Raw genomic sequence first — 17498 nt, 5'->3', positions numbered from 1 at the left:
GTTTCCCAAGACAGATTAGAGAAAAATGAAATGATATATTTGTTGTGTTTCAATTTAGAGGATGAAATTGTATTTATAAAGTACAATCACCTCCTTCGAAATGATGTGACTTTTCGAATATACACCTTTATGAATATTGAATAGACAAGCACCTTTCATTTGAATTGTTTATGAATGGACACTAACCCCATTGGAAAATTTCCACTGAATCATTCAAAAGGTGCAATGATTCATTTCATTACAGGCACAATTCATTATTTTAATTACAAAATAATTAAAATAATAATTCCGAATTAATTCTTATTTTAGTGCCCAAGTGCTAATCTTTGTCTTTGACTATTAAATATATATTGTGGAGAATTTCCATCCACACTAGTCAACACTCAAATACAAATTATTTGATGTATTTCCACTTACAAGAACTTCACTCTCCTCTTTCTGTTTCAATGTGGGACTTGCATTCAATAGTTATCACTAACTATTTCCAACAATCCCCCACTTAGTTAGTGATATAAGCAATCAAACCTAAAATTTTATGCATTATAGGAGGTGTGTTTCGACTTAAACCTACTACTTGTATAAACACTTCAAAACCTTTTCGAAATGTATGGCCGTTTAATTAACTTAAACCACAATTTCTATATGACAAGATTGGAAATGTCATACACACAAACTATTAATTTCTCTAACATTTTCACCGTGAGCTTTAGCACCATATTATGGCCATGTGCTACTCTTGGGTTCATGAATACTTACAAAATTTTTATCCTCAAACTTCTGATAGAAGCGGCACCACTTCTTGTGTTCACATAGGCGAAGGACCTTTGAAATCTCGTTTGAGATTTCTTGTTCATAACCGAACTCAAACCTTCACTAAGAATAATTTATATTCATCCTCTTCTTTCACAAGTACTACATTGATCCTAGTACTTGCTACATGTCATTAATAATTTGTTGTTACCAATTAAACCTTTAGAAAGGAAGGGTTCCTATTATTAATGACAAATCAGAATAGTTTTAGACCCATTGAAGTTGTAGTGTTTTTTTATTATATATCTCGAGAGTCTTTTTCTTAATGGGTCAGTTAGGTTCTTACTAGACCTAACATAAACAACTGTTATAATACCATCAGAAATTAGTTGTCTTATATATTTATGTCTCAAATCAATATTTCTAGACTTGCCAGTATAAATCTTGTTAAATGCTTTTGACATAGTTGCTTGACTATCACAGTGCAAAGAAATCGCTGGCATTGGTTGTGGCCACAACTTTATATCTAGCAATAGATTTTTCAGCCATTCCGCTTCTTTGCGTGCTGCTGCTAAAGCAATGAATTCAGATTCCATTGTGGAATGAGTAATGCACATCTGTTTCTTCGAAGCCCATGATATAGCTCCTCCACCCAAAGTGAAAATCCAACCAGACGTCGATCTATTGTCATTGACACTAGTTATCCAACTAGCATCTGTATAACCTTCTAGCACAGAGGGAAACTTATAATAGAACAAAGCCAATGAATTAGTCTTCTTTAGATATCCGAGAACTCTTCCAATTGCTCTCCAATATTCAGTGCTAGGATTATGAGTGTATCTTGAAAGTTTGCAAACAGAAAAGGCAATATCGGGTCTTGTGCAATGCATAGCATACGTTAGACTACCTATGGCACTAGCGTAGTCCAATTGGCTAATGGATTTGCCCGAATTTTCTACCAATTTGTTGGAAATATCTAATGGGGTATTAGCTTCTTTTATTCCTAAGTGATTAAACTTAGATAGAACTTTATCTATATAATGAGACTGACGCAAAGCAAAACCCCCACTCTATTTGGTCACCTTGATTCCTAGAATGGTATCAATTTCTCCTAAATCTTTCATTTTAAACTGAGAAGATAAGTAAGACTTAGTTTCATTTACTCCTTGCATGTTCGTTCCTATAATTAACATGTCATCGACGTAGATATATATAAGCACACCGGAATTTTTGGTAAACTTAGAATAAATACATTTGTCTGCCCCATTATGACTAAATCCATGTAAAATCACACTGTCAAATTTTTCATGCCACTGTTTAGGCGCTTGCTTTAGTCCATATAAGGATTTCACCAATTTACAGACTTTATTTTCATTCTCAGGAAGTGTGAAACCTTCTGGTTGTTCTATGTAGATTTCCTCATCAAGTTCACTATTTAAAAATGTTTTTTTCACGTCTATTTGATGAACATGCAGATTATAAATTGATGCTAAAGCAAATAATGATCTTATTGAAGTGATTCTCGCTACAGGAGCATATGTGTCAAAATAATCAACACCTTATTTCTGTCTAAATCCCTTAGCTGTAAGTCTCGCTTTAAAAGTATGTAGAGAACCATCAGTGTTATATTTCCTTCTAAACATCCATTTACAACCAATGGGTTTTGAGTTAGGAGGTAGATGAACCAACACCCATGTTCCATTTGCGAGAAGAGAATTCATTTCATCATTTATCGCTTCTTTTCAGAAAGTAGAGTCTCTTGAAGCCATTGCTTCATCATATGTTTTTGGATCATCTTCTAAATGTAAAACAATAGGTATTTTATTCAACAATTCACATAAGATTCCTTCAACCAAAAAGGTCAATGCTTGTGAGTAAATAAAATCATGACCCAATTTCTTCTCTCTTCTTGCTCTTTGACTTCTCCTTGGTTCGTTAGGAGGTTCTGCAGATTTTCGTTTCTTATTAGAAGAAAAATTAAAATCCATTGTAGTGTTTTGTGTTAGATATTTAGGAATTTCTTTGTTTGATTGTGTATTAACTCTTGGATCTTTAAGAAAGCTAGTTTCTAAAAATTCAACATCCCTAGACTCTATAATAGAATTAGAGTCTGAATCCAACAATCTATAAGCTTTTGAATTTTCAGCATATCCCACGAAAATACTTTTCAGAGCTCTAGGTCCCAACTTGGTCCTTTTAGGATCTGGAACTCTATAATAGACTAGACAACCCCATACCCTCCAATAATTAAGATTTGGCTTCCTTCCTTTCCATACTTCATATGGAGAAGTTTTAGTCTTCTTTGATGGAATTCGATTGTGTACATGACAAGATGTTAACAATGCTTCTCCCCTAGATTTGTTGGTAGATTCGCTTGAGGTTTCAGCAAACTTTCTTGTCTTTCTAGAATAACCAACTTTCTTAATGCTAGACTCAACATTATTAACCTTAGAACCAGACTCTAAAGCAAATTTTTTTTCACGAATTCAAGTTTCCTCTTCAATTCGAATATGCTTCATGAGTTGGTATATAGTAAAATCTTCAGAAGTGTGCAATAATTTCTTTCTATAGCCATTCCAAGTGGTTGGCAATTTTGCAATTACAGCAGCCACTTGCAATTTTTCAGACACTTCTATTTTCAAATCTTTGAGTCTAGAGACTAAGACGAGTAGTTCATCGACTTGATCCATGACAGATTTATTATCAACCATTTGAAATTCAAAAAACTTCATGCTTAGAAATCTATCAGTACCTTGTTTCTCTGATGTATATTTGTACTCCAGGGTACTTTAGATTTCATGTGGGGATTTGATTGAACGGAAGAGATCATATAATCTGTCTGATAAGGATTCAGGATGTATCCTCTGCAGTGAACTTCATCCTCTTCTCGTTTTTACGTGATGCTTTGATTGCATCTGTATCTTCATCAGATGGTGCAGGGATTTCAGGCAGGCTTTGACTCAACAAATATGCGACTCCCAATTCAGTGAGTAGGAAGAACAATTTGTCCTTCCAACGAGTGAAGTTAGTCCCATCAAATCGATCTAATTTCAATGCATCAAAAATAGATTTTGAACCAGTGGTATCCATTGCAGGGAAACAAAAAAAGAGGAAAATATTTCTTTAAGATTGTTAGAAAATTTGGTTCCAGAATGTATATTGTTTTGATCGCAGTAATGATGTCCTTAAAGAAATATTGCCCCATTATATTGCTGCTGGTAAATGGGAATTTACTTCCAGGAAAATTCAAAACAAAGAATAAAATATATAGACAACAATATCTATATATTTTCCCAAGACAGATTAGAGAAAAATGAAATGATATATTTGTTGTATTTCAATTTAGAGGATGAAGTTGTATTTATAAAGTAAAATCTCCTCTTTCAAAATGGTGTGACTTTTCGAATAGACATCTTTATGAATATTGAATATAGGAGCACCTTTCATTTGAATTGTTTATGAATGGACATTAACCCCATTGGAAAATTTCCACTGAGTCATTCAAAAGGTGCAATGATTCATTCTATTACAGGCACAATTCATTATTTTAATTACAGAATAATTAAAATAATAATTCCGAATTAATTCTTACTTCAGTGCCCAAGTGCTAATCTTTGTCTCTGACTATTAAATATATATATTGTGGAGAATTTCCATCCAGACTAGTGATCAACACTCAAATACAAATTAAATTATTTGATGTATTTCCACTTACAAGAACTTCATTCTCCTCTTTCTGTTTCAATATGAGACTTGCATTCAATAGTTATCACTAACTATTTCCAACAATTACATGATTGTTGCGGTAGTTACCTTGTACACTTCCTCGAAGATTTCTGCCACTCCCTTGTCCTTTTCCATTGCTTCCACCTTTTTAACTTCTATTATCTTGTGCAGCACTTTTTTTTCTCATAAATTGAAGGCTGGATTTGAATCTTAGATTGAAATGCGATTTCAATCGAATTTTCGGAGTGCCACAACAATCTTTGTTCAAAAGATTTCAAAGATCCGATAAAATCTTGACCACTTAAGGTGGAGAGATCCTTCATTTCATGGACGACGGCAATTATTGAATCAAATTCTTTAGGTAAACTAATGAGAATTTTTTGCACAACTCTTTGATCATCAATTGAATCTTCGTAACTCTTCATATGATCAATCAGCAGCATAAATCTTCAGAAATATTCATTCAAACTTTCATTTTCATGTTCTCTATATCTCTTTTAAGAGATTGAAAATTGGCCCCTATTTCTTTCACGTCACCTTGATATGACTTTCAGCAGCATCCATAATTTTTTTTATGAGTGGGTCTCATGTGAGACCGTCTCACACAAGTTTTTGTTTTTTTTTTTATTTATTAAATCTGGCTCTTGATACCAATATATATGTTGGAGTAGTAAGGAAAACTAGACGAAGAATGAGATCTTCTCTATTATTTTTCTTGGTTTAATATATTGACAACCACTACATTATATAATCTGCATGACTCATAGAAATTCAAAATGATTATTTGATATTTTCATAGACTCTTATTATCTTTAGTGTTAGAGTACTGTTTTCTCGCATCCAAGGCATAACTGAAGTTTAAAAATTTTGGTTTGACGTTCAAAATGTTTCTTAGGCATCGTATGATTTAAACCATTCATAGGGTGTTTAGATCTGATTTACCTTTGCGTATATAACGTTGACTCCAACTATTTCGTGTTTTAAGCGGATATAGTTCTTCTTGTAAATATCTACGAACGAATCTTCCTCTTTCTTCGACCTTCAAATCAATTCCACAATCAGAAACTTTGTTCCTCGTATAGATCGCACTAGAGATCGAAACGAAGTTTGCGTTAAGATTGGATCGCAAGAATTTTAGAATTCGGTGGTGTTGCGGTGGCATCGGGGCTACGGCGCGGTAGAAGAGTGGCTGAAAACTTCCCTCAAAATTATGGGTTAATTGGCCGAAAACTCTGTGTGGAGGAGAGAAGGGAAAAAAAATTTGGTGTAGAAAATATGTTATTTCATACAACTTTTAATGAAATATTTATAAGTCTTGATTTCTGATCAAACCAAGAATTCTACTTGAATCAGGATACTGTAATTCCATTATTTAAAAATCTCATGCATTAGCAAGAAAAGACTTTGCATTATATTTTAAAGAAACTAGAATACTACATTTACTAAATAAATAATTGTGAACTCATTATAACACCGATCGACGATCAGACAACACCAATGTATCAAGAGTACAAATCTCATTTATATAATGAAAAATGAAATTTTCGAATGAATTTTTTTCCCAGATCCATTTTTGCCAGCTGCTAGTTTTGTGAACTCTTTCACTAAAACAGAAATTTCCACTCTCGTTAACATGAAATCAACTTATAAACCCATTTATAAGCAATTTCTTCGATCTCCATCAAACCACAATCGTCAAATTCAACTTCTTGAACTTGACTATCTCTACGAAAGCACATAATCCAATACTTGTGTGATCATCCATGGTTCATGGATACAGTTAACCATGGATTCACAACTTCATGTGATTCAGAATAACATTTATTTATATACGATCTTAACCTAATTAGCCTAATTCTTTTCATGAATCCTTCGATCAAGAACGTTGGAACTCAAGTCTAATTGCACTCATCGGATCATGATAAGAGCTTCTAGTAACATCGTCTTATGATCCCATAGGTATCACTAATAGTGCCTCCAAGAACCTTAAGTTATTGTTAGCGTACAATACGGTCCTTTCAACTCATATATTTGAACCAAATCTAGAGCCACTGGTATATCGAGAGTTGCAAATAAATTCGATAAGGTGTGATATATTTTCGAATAACAATAATGACATCATATGTGCAACTAGAAAAACATTTTTCCCTAAAGCACATGTCTTGCTCTGGCGATAGACTCTTTATATTATTAACTCATCAGATCACATAGTATATCTTCACTGTAGGCGAGCGGTGAATTCTTGACTACAATGTGTTGGCTCCTACGTATTTCGAACTATAACCAACCAGCCACTTGATGATCCTTAATGTAGTCGGTAAACAGATCAGAATAAATATTAGTATATAGAACCTCCATGTTATCCCAGATCAAAAGTACTGATGGTGTATAACCATAAACACATACTATTCCACTCGTTAAGTGATAACCACTTGGAAAGTCTAAATGAGGGTTGTTCAGTGCATCATCAAATGATCATTCATCTGTATGAGCGGACATCTGCATGCCCTTACTATTGAAACATGACGTTTACATCACAGATGCTAGTCTCAAGCTCTAGCTACATTTATCTTTATTTTAGGTGGTTGAATCGACTAGGAACCTTTTCAGAATATACAATACTCTTTTTAATGAGTTTCACGATCTTACGTTACTAAACAGATCTCATGGCACCTATTGTATATTCAATTGCTTTATCTATACAGCTTGCATGTGTATACAAATAAAGTAAATGTCATAATTAGATAAAACCACAAAATATTATCAAAATAAATATTGTTTTTACATAAAAATCTATTAAAGTTCAAACCACAAGTTGACTCGCTGAACATCTACTCTAACAACAAGAACTAGAATTGACCATATAAAATTCATACAACACATTAACTTTTAACACATGTCATCATGGGTTCCAAGATTCAACGTGAAGATCGATGCAAACAAAGGAGTAAGTCAGTGAATAATGCAAGTCATGCCCGAGAACTTAAATATCGCACAAGCAGTAGTAGTCAATGGATAAAAGAGAGATTGATTGCGAATGGGCCCATTGGAAAGCTCCCTCTCGTGTTTGTTTGGGATTAAGCAGATGGCTCCATGGACGTGATGTTTGAGATGATCAATCGATCGAGAGATATTTGCAAAATAATTATCTAGGTCATTATCGATCGATGAGGTATTTTTTTTAACTTTGGACTACTATTTTTTTTTTACAAAAAAATATTCAAGTCTAATTACAAGAAGTTTATTTGATGAACATCGAGGATGAGGATTAGAACCTATGTCCTCTACACGAGTAGGAGACGTAATGACATCAAGCCACGAGGTTTTTGGCGGGACAATATTCATGACAGCGGCAATAAAATTCATTATGTTGAAATGGAGTATAATAAAAGAAGAGAGGGTTGCTTATTTTTAACCCCCAAATCTTATATATATATATATATATATATATTATGTTGAAATGGAGTATAATAAAAGAAGAGAGAGTTGTTTATTTTTAACCCCCAAATCTTATATATATATATATATATATATAATAAGCAACCCTCTCTTCTTTTATTATACTCCATTTCAACATAATATATATATATATATATATATATAGAAAAATATTACATAAAATATATATATATAATAAATATAAATTCTATATTGTTATATTTATTTATAGAAAAAAAAAACAAAAAAAAAAAAAAATCAAATCATGAGAAAAAACCAAACTTTAAAAAAAAACAAAACTAAAATCTAAAACAAACCAACTTACATAATCAACATCATAAATATTATCGATGCTAAAGTTATATGAATTTGTGCATGCAAAACGTACATAAAATAAATATGACTTCAAAATTGTTAGATTTAGATCGAGAAAAAAAAACATAAAAAAAAAAAAAAAAAAAATAAAAAAAAAAAAAAAAAAAAAAAACAAAAAAAAAAAAAAATCAAATCATGAGATGAAACCAAACTTTAACAAGTTACAAAACTAAAATCTAAAACAAACCAATTTACATAATCAACATCATAAATTTTATCGATGCTAAAGTTATATGAATTTGTGCATGCAATACGTACATATAATAAATATGACTTCGATATTGTTGGATTTAGTTCGAGAAAAAAAAACATCAAACCAAAAAAAAAAAAAATAAAATCATGAGATGAAACCAAACTTTAACAAGTNAAACATTCATAATATCCAACAAATATCAAAGTGTAGACGAAATTCGATTTGAAAAACATCCAAACATCATAACATTAGCTCAAGATCTTTGTAACCAACATACTGCTAGGTTTCTAACAGAAGGGTACCAAAGTCTGAAACAAGAGGCACAGACGGCCACCGATATTTTGTGCAAGCACCGATCGATACCACTGCAGCCAAATCTGAAGCAGAAGTAAACCCGAAAAGAATTCAGACGATGACAACCATCTGTGCGCAGCACCAATGAATTAAACCCCAAAAAGGGTCCATTCGACCTTAATCCAAGTATTCTTCAACAAAGAACAAAGACGTCTATCTGAGTTTGGATCAAGAAATTTGATCTGAAGGAAGAGATTCGAAGATGAGTTTGAAATGTGTAGCAAATCCATCTCACTTACCATTGCATTTAACTAAATTAGTAAAAGATCAATCCGAAATTCACCAAAGATTCATTGCAAATAAATCATGCTTACCATTAAACTTACATAAGCTAATTAAGGGCGATTTGACATTCACCTTCATCCAATCCAAACAATACAATACAATACAATACAATACAATAAAATGGATATGAAATCTATTATTTCAAATAATACAACATTTGATATTTCATCATACATTTGCAACTCAATACGAAATAATAGGACCATGTCTTATGGGAAACATTTTCTCATTGATGGAGTTGATCTGGCTATAGACTCTGAAAAGCTAGCCTTACATTTGAAAGAATTGTATCGAAACTGTAGCCACATTCAAGACTCAAATTAAAGTTTACAAGGAGCAAACTAAAGTTCGAATTTAACAAACAAGATCGTGTAGCGCAGAGTCTATCAGTCTCCAAGAAAAGCATCCACCTCGATCATTTATTTAAAACATTTTTCAAAGGAAAAGAGGAGGAATATAATACATCAGATGTCATGTACAATGTAGAGATATGCACAAATCATAAAACACCCAATCATCGAATAAAAATGAGACAAAAACCTATACCGATAGACACTAATGGCTGGCAGTGGGTTATCTTCGTTAGTTTTCCTTGCCAACTTTTATAGGCTGAGCTTCAAAACCCCCAGAAGATCTCTTCACAAGTGAATATGGCATGTGAGTGCCGAGAATCCTATCCCATGTGACAAAAAATGGCTGTGAAAAGTTATACTTGTTGCCATATAGCTGATGGTGAATATCATGATAGGCAGAGTTGTTTCTAAAGAAAATGTGGAACAGATTTCCGGGTAGCCATAGCCCACAGTGATCATCAACTGTTTTGATGGTAGCGAAGGAAAAGAAGAAGATGGAAGCTCGAGGAGACATGCCTGAGACCAGGAATGACAAAGCTCCACCAATTGTGTCAAGGAGAAGACCCTCCAAAGGGTGGTTGTACAAAGCTCCAAAAGCAAAGGGGACAACAAGCCGGTGATGCTGAGAATGGATATGCCGGTACAAGAACTTGTTGTGGTGCATGTAACGATGCATGAAATATTGCCAGGTATCTAATACCACCATAGCGACAAAAAACTGTCGGGCAAGAACAATGAGGGAGGAATGTTGAGCATGTGCAGCTTCATTGTCACTTCCAGTAACCTAATGACAAATATAGTTACTACTCAGAAATATAAAGGGAAAGAATAACACATGTAGTTGAGTTAGAAAAGCGCATACTTTAAGACATGGAACATAATTGGAAAATTATTCCAAAAATATTTCCAGGCAGAACACCGTCCATTATGTGTCTAAATATACAAGCCCCACAGAGACCAGCTCAGTTAAATAAATGAATTATCTTGCTTCATATCCATTTCATCCATTTAATCACTCAGAATATTTCCAGCTGAAGATAAAGACCACCTCAGAACAGTGCATGTTCTTTTCACAAAAATTTACTAAGGAATTCACTATGTAGCTTCACTTTTGCACTAAGATTCATGCAACTGTTATCTAAATCAAAAAGAAATTTGATCACCATCTCCATCTGTCATTATTTTCAACGCTAGTACATGATTAGAAAAATGTATATATTCATCATTATGTTTGCTGGATTATGTATAGAACTAAAGAAGTATATATGCTGGTTACTTAAGTTCCAGGTTCGAAGTGATGAAGTTTTGTGCTGCCTTTTTCCCTAAAATTTCATGGTCGAGGAAAAACAATAGTTTCTAAACTACCAGCATAGGATTTGATCTCCAGAAAAATTAAATGTTTTCTGCTACGAGAAGGTGAACCCAACTCTTAAGGTGAGACTAAATGATTTCTGTTCAGGGCTGAGGAGAACTATCAGGAAGTAAAAGTACAATACATTAACACATGCCTCCAAATTCTCGAAGTTCAAAACAAAATAATGCAGAAAATCATGGTATGGCAAATTCATTCATGTCGTACCCCAGTTGATCCACAACAAAGGGAAATTATACGTATATAAATGAGAAAATCTATGTCCTAAATGGACGAAGTCTAGTTGATCAACCCTTAAACAACCATACAGTACCCCGAAAGATCCTCTATTCAACAGTGTAGAAACACATTAATACTTGGTTTTCATTTACATTCCCATATTTGGAAGTAAATGGAGAAGAAAAGATTTGGAAAGTTACTTTTTACCAATATGACTCTAATCCCAGTGCTTTCAGCTTCAGACCAGCTGGTCTCTCTCCTTTTTAATTAAGACTTTAGGCTTTAGCACGCTTCATGTTATCATAACAGATTGGCACTTTCCACCATCAGACAGGGAATTCTCAAAAACCTCATTTTCCACAATCTAAGATGTCAAAGACAAAATCTGAGAACTAAGATACTTATCTAAGCTCCATGGTCCATAATGTCCAGTAAATATGTTAAGATTTGGATAACAACTGAAACCTAAATTACATATTTGAATAGCAAATAACAAGGTTTGTTTTAGCCCTGGTATCAAATGAGACAGGATGAACATTAAAATAATAGTCAACGAAACATGAACAAAAACGTTGGAAAAACTTTCTTAATAAATGTGCCGTCTCAGGACACAAAGATTCCTGTTTTGATTTGGCATCTGAAGAATATCAAGAAGAAACAATATTTAATGCCAATTTTTTCAGGGCGCCAGTGATCCAATTCGTATAAATGATGCTAACAAGAAACAAATGATAATATACAATGCAAATTTTTCAGGGCGTTACTGATCCAACTCATACAAATTACCAGGATGCAAAATTAGGTAATTTCGAAAAAAAAAAAAAACAATCTTCAAACAACTACATACAAGGAGCACTTTACAAACTATAGAACCGCCAGAATAATAGTTATTTAAGATCATAAACAGCATTTTCATGAAGTAAACCTCAACAAATGGTACACACATAAATACACATATATCTGTTTATCCATACTGGGTTTGAACAAAACTTCTTAAAACCAATCATAAAATAATCAATTCAATCCAGAGCAAAAATACTTTCGAAAGAGCACAAGAGTTGTCAACAATATAAACTAGTATACACGGCACGTTCCCCCCCCCCCCCCCCCCCCCACCTGAAAAACAATTTCTACATGCTCAGAACTCACTATATCCATGCATAACATAGTATTTGAACAAATTCAAAAATAAAGGTAAACTTACGGCAAAGAGAACGGTGGCCACAACCGCCTGAACAGCCTGCTGAAGAAGGACCCCTTTGAACACATCTTTCTTGGACGCCAAATTCTTCTCATCTTCATCCTTCCTCGTGTGCAGCCTGTAATCATCGAGGAATCCTAGCCCAATATAGATTCCTGAATAAACCCAGTACACAATTATGGGTACAAACGTGCCCAATATCTCGTCCGAAACGTCCCATCCCTTCATTATCTCCATACCCAATTCTTCCTTCCCGGGATAGATTACAAGTGGGATTTCGATAAAAACACAGTGCCGTATTGGTGTTGGATTATGAATTCGTCTGTTATCTATATTCGAGGATAAGGGACATAAAAAATCAGAAAAAGAACCCTAGATCCAGACACAGCCTGGATCGAGTGTTTGGCATAAAATGGGTTCGCTGGAAAAGTGCAACGAAACTGGATTCCAATCCGACGATTGATTTCTGATTTTTTTTAAGAGACCCAAGTTTTGGTCCAATCTTGATTTCGAGAAAGTTCAAAATTATAGGACTTTGCTCTAAACGTAGGCGCCGGCAATATAGACCATAAAAACAGTAATGAATATGGCAAAAACCTGGGTGAGACGGTATCACGGATCGTATTTGTGAGATGAATCTCTTATTTGGGTCATCCATGAAAAAATATTACTTTTTATGCTAAGAGTATTACTTTTTATTGTGAATATGGGTAGGGTTGACCCGTCTCACATGAGACCCACTCTATGGATATATATATTATTCTACGAGATAGATTTCAACAAATCAGAGTGGCGCAGCGGAAGCGTGGTGGGCCCATAACCCACAGGTCCCAGGATCGAAAACTGGCTCTGATATAATTCAGAAGCAGGCTTCCAAACCGCTAATATTTTGTCTAAATTTTTTATTCCAACAGGATCCGACCCGAAAGCTCAATTGGATTCAATCACGGATCGGTCCAAACCGTACCATTTGTTTTGATTGATTTTTAAATGATTATGATTTCGATGTTTTAAAATTAATTAATCAAACAGAAAAATATTAGTTTAGTTCAATGTTTATATTAAAAAAATAATAACCAAATCAAAATGATTTAACAAGTATATATTTTNTTTCTGTGAGTTCTGAGGTAAAAATGAAATGGGGGCGTCGCTGCAACGTTCTTGGATTTGATTGGCCACCATGCCAGCCATGAAATCTCTAATAATACCAGATTTGGTAACACGATTTCATAGATCAATTTTGTAAGATCAATCCAACTTGCGAAAAATATTACCGTAAAAAGTATTACTTTCATTATTGAATACTTCTATTTTGTGCCCGATCTCTGGCGGATGTCGGCCCGGCAGCCTGTTGATGATTCTAGTCTTGCATCATAGCATGCCTGGTTCTTTAAAATTACATCGTTTTTCCAGGTTTCATCTGCTGTTAATGAGAGACCTTTGAGTTAAAAGTAGAGCTACTTCATCTTGCATACTTGTGTTTTCTTATCTCCTCCGCTTCCCTTACAGTATCAAAGTACGCGTGGTTCCTTACAATGTTATTGTCTCGATAAAACATCTTAAGCAATGGAACTAGCACAAAATACTGGGGATCATCTCCCTCTATTAGAAGGATAAGAGCCAACAAAGTTGACCTTCTCCTCTCTGAAAGGTTGAGTGGATTCATCTGATACACTGGGCAACCTTGAAACGCTTCCCCTCCCTTTTCTTGAATTTGGTCCGATTTCCTCTATCATGTACTTCCATCCATCAATCGGCCTCCTTCGACTAAAAATGTGCGTTTTTATAAAGCTAGCAATCTGAATCAAACCAAAGGTTAAAAAAAAAACAGAGGTAGTAGACTCGGGGGGGGGGGGGGGGGGGGGNGAAAACATAATTCAAATTTCCTTTCTAATTTAGGTGAATGCCTACACAAACAACATACTGTAATACACGAGTTAAAACAGTTTCACTATACAAACCTGGAACTTATTGAATGCTATCCGACGCTCAAATTCTTGAACCAGAATGTCTTCTTCTCTTTGCGACATATCCCAGAGATTTCCATCTGGTGTTTTTGATGTTGTTTCCCAGCCATCAGGCTTGTTCTTGAACTCAGAACCAGCGATTTTCGAGTTGCCCAAATCAGTGTGAGCAGAATCGAATATCCTGCGTTCATTGAATTTGGTGAGTTCAAGTCCATCACTCTTACTTCCCCAAAGTTTCTAATAAAGAGCATTTTCAAGAACACAGGGATAACAACTTTCTAACGCCTTCTTGCTTTAGAAATGTGAAATCAAATACGTAAATATATATTCTTGACCGAAATAACTCCATCAGATGTTAGACCGATCGAAATTTCCATACAACATGAAGTCCGTTCTTCATTTTTCATACCTTTCAAGCTTTTGTCAAATATTTTCGTCAAACCAACAATATACTACAACCCGAAAGCCCAATACAGAGAACTAGTCCGTATGGCCGAAGAGTCGCTCATTATTAAATAGCAGATTAGCACCCCGCAAGTTCTAGCAGAGTCCATGTGAGACTCGATTCTAGCCCACCACACAACATGCTTATTGCAATCAGGTTGAACATACAAATAAAGGGTAACCCTTATCTATCTGATCCTTGTTCTGCACTCTCTCTATAAAACACACAAACATTTAAACCGTAACAAGTGAGTCTATAGCCTAAGAGATTTCATATCACATGAAACTGGTAACGAATGTACCTTAGGCAAAGCTTATGAAATGTGTAACCCAAGACAAAGAATTTCCAAGCAAAAAATCTTCTTGCTCAAATAATTCAAGTCCAGTTTGTGTTAGCATAATTCAAGAAACATAAAAGAAAAAAAAAGCAGTAAATGATCAACATAATTGACAAGAAAATTCCATCTTCTAATGAAAAAATTCAATATTGATGAAGCAGAGGATAAATGTCATACTCAGAGCAGCTGTCGAGCAATTTTTCGATATCATCTCCACCTGAAACGAAGTTCCCCAATTTAGCTTCCTCCTGTTTCTCAATCTCTTTCACCCAAAGCCCAGCGTGTATTTTCTGCTTCTTCAATCTGTAATCCCTCTTCACATTCTCCAAGCTATAAAGCGAAGAAGTTGAGGTTTTCGCATTTACGTCCTCTTTTGTGACCGTTTTGCCCTTCCTTTGATCCCAATTATCGTTCATTTCCTCCACGAAGGCCTTGGTCTCGGTGTCGATTTCTTCCTGATGAGAAGGAAGAGTGGTGGTACTACTTCCGCCCTGATCAGAGGTGGGGAGAGAGAAGGAGACGTCGGACTCCCACGGGGCTCGTTCTGATTTGCCGGAGAGATCGTCGGGAAGCCATGCTGTCTCCCACGCTTCGTTCCACTCATCCTCTCCGGTACTGATGTTATTCTTCGGCCGATTTGTGGATTGACGTCGCACGGCTGCGACGGTGGCGGCCGGCCAAGGGCGGTTTGTTCTGAGAATGGCTGTGAGTCGCCTGTTAATCGGATTCATGTCCCTAACGTGGTTTGGAAGAAATCGGGTCTTTTCTTATGGGGTCTGTTCGGGTTTGGGTTAGCCCATTTGTCACTGGATAAATAGGCCCATTATGGTTTCGGCCCAAATAGGATTCGTAAATTAGATGTGCTCTCCAATTACCATAATCTGCCCCTTTTCTACTCCGATCAGCGACCGCCGATTGACGGGCGGAGATTCTCTCCGGTGGCAGCCCGAGTGGATGCGGAGAAAATTACGGTGAACGTTTCATTTTACCGAAATTGTAAGCTTCTGTTTCTTTCCCATAAAATAGTAAATGCATATATAAATACCTTGATACACGCATTTGTTCTTCTTTGTCGGGTGCTGTAATTATATCGGTTGCCGTTTTGTGGTTCACGCTTTATTTGTTGTCGTTCATCTATCGAATATCTGCTCTGATCACGTTTCTTATGAAATACGTTTGATTTTTCTTGCGTATATTGATTCTTCAATGATTGCTGATATTTTTTTTTGAGTAAAGTTTAGATTTTTATTTTAATTGTGGTGAATTGCTGGATTATATATTAAATGGTGGAGGTTTGACACGTTTTAATCTGTTAGCATTCAATATATTTTGGATTGCCGTGAAAAGTAGATTAGTGGAGCAATGTAAATTGTTGGTAGCCGCATTTTCTTACTCCAAAATTTGAATGGTATTTCCTAGCTATATGTGGAAAGACTTTTAAGAAGCCTCGTCGTCCCTATGAGAAGGAGCGAATGGATGCTGAGCTAAAGTTTGTTGGAGAATATGGACTGAGGTGCAAGAGGGAGCTATGGAGGGTTAAGTATGCGCTAAGCCGTATTAGAAATGCCGCAAGAATGCTCTTGACTCTCGATGAAAAGGACCCTCATTTTATTTTTGAGAGTGAAGCTCTTTTGAGGAGGATGAATAGGTATGGGCTGCTTGACGAGAGCCAGAACTAACTTGATTATGTCTTGGCCGCCCTCACTGTGGAGAATTTCCTTGAGCAACGGCTCCAAACTCTTGTATTTAAGGCCCGTATGGCTTAGTCTATCCGTCATGCGAGAGTGCTGATCAGTTACGAATGGCGATCCAATTTCAATAATTCCGTTAGATAGAATTGTTAGTTGAATACCAACTGTTCGCACCATTTTCTTGGTCTGTCATACCAGTTTGATTCTGTTATAACTTGGTAATTCTATACTATAATTAGAAGTTTAGTGAAAGTATGTAAGAAAAGCGAAATGATGGGTATATCTGTTATTTGGTGGTCCTCACAATCAGTTTTTGCTGCGTATGCAGTCTGTTAAAATATTTAATTAAACCGTTAATGATTTCGTTGGCTTGGTCCTATAGTTTTATGCAATTCTTTTTTTCATGACATTGATTATTAAACACTACACATTTTTTGTGGTTGGGATCTATAAAATGCATTTGTTTTCATCCATATTTCTTTCACGAGTCTGCCTTCCAAGATCTATAATTGTGGAAGGGACAAAATTTTATTATTTTCATCCAAAAGCTAGAGTTCCTAAGAGTTCTTTCAGGAAACTTTTGAAGCAAGACACTTGTTCCTATGATGCAAGTGCTAATCACTGCATTTTCTAAAAGTTTTGTAACCTAAGAAAATGAAGTCGATTTTGTTGATTTTCTAGAAAGAAATGCTATTTTCCCTCTGTTTTTTCCAATTTTTTTTTATCATCTGTTATTGGCAAAGGGATGACGAATTGTGATCATTCGCCACTAGTCCGAATTTTTTGTTTAAC

General features: G+C 35.1%; 2 protein-coding genes across 3 annotated transcripts; both read right to left on the bottom strand.

Moving 5' to 3' along the window:
- Positions 1 to 8662: 8662 nt before the first annotated feature.
- On the bottom strand, positions 8663 to 12802 carry LOC140975367 (sphinganine C4-monooxygenase 1-like). Of its 2 annotated transcripts, XM_073439040.1 has the most exons (3): positions 12270 to 12802; positions 9668 to 10258; positions 8663 to 9018 (listed from the first exon to the last, which is right to left on the bottom strand). In XM_073439040.1, exons 1-2 carry the CDS (start codon positions 12501 to 12503, stop codon positions 9704 to 9706), a joined length of 789 nt encoding a protein of 262 aa, XP_073295141.1. In that variant the 5' UTR covers positions 12504 to 12802; the 3' UTR covers positions 8663 to 9018; positions 9668 to 9703. The 2 variants fall into 2 exon arrangements, with proteins under 2 accessions (XP_073295141.1, XP_073295140.1); XM_073439039.1 differs by lacking the exon at positions 8663 to 9018 and having other exon boundaries at positions 9407 to 10258; positions 12270 to 12801.
- Positions 12803 to 13711: 909 nt separating this feature from the next.
- LOC140975366 (protein GAMETE CELL DEFECTIVE 1, mitochondrial-like) lies at positions 13712 to 15829 on the bottom strand. The gene is made up of 3 exons (XM_073439038.1): positions 15193 to 15829; positions 14228 to 14414; positions 13712 to 14065 (listed from the first exon to the last, which is right to left on the bottom strand). The coding sequence occupies exons 1-3, from the start codon at positions 15744 to 15746 to the stop codon at positions 13859 to 13861; spliced, it is 948 nt and encodes a 315-aa protein (XP_073295139.1). The 5' UTR covers positions 15747 to 15829; the 3' UTR covers positions 13712 to 13858.
- Between the last annotated feature and the right edge of the window lie 1669 nt (positions 15830 to 17498).

This window comes from Primulina huaijiensis, chromosome 4 (genome assembly GCF_012295235.1).
Source record: "Primulina huaijiensis isolate GDHJ02 chromosome 4, ASM1229523v2, whole genome shotgun sequence".
NCBI classification, from domain to species: Eukaryota; Viridiplantae; Streptophyta; class Magnoliopsida; order Lamiales; family Gesneriaceae; genus Primulina; species Primulina huaijiensis.
Note: the sequence above shows the minus strand (reverse complement) of the source record. Positions and strands in the feature narration are given on the sequence as shown.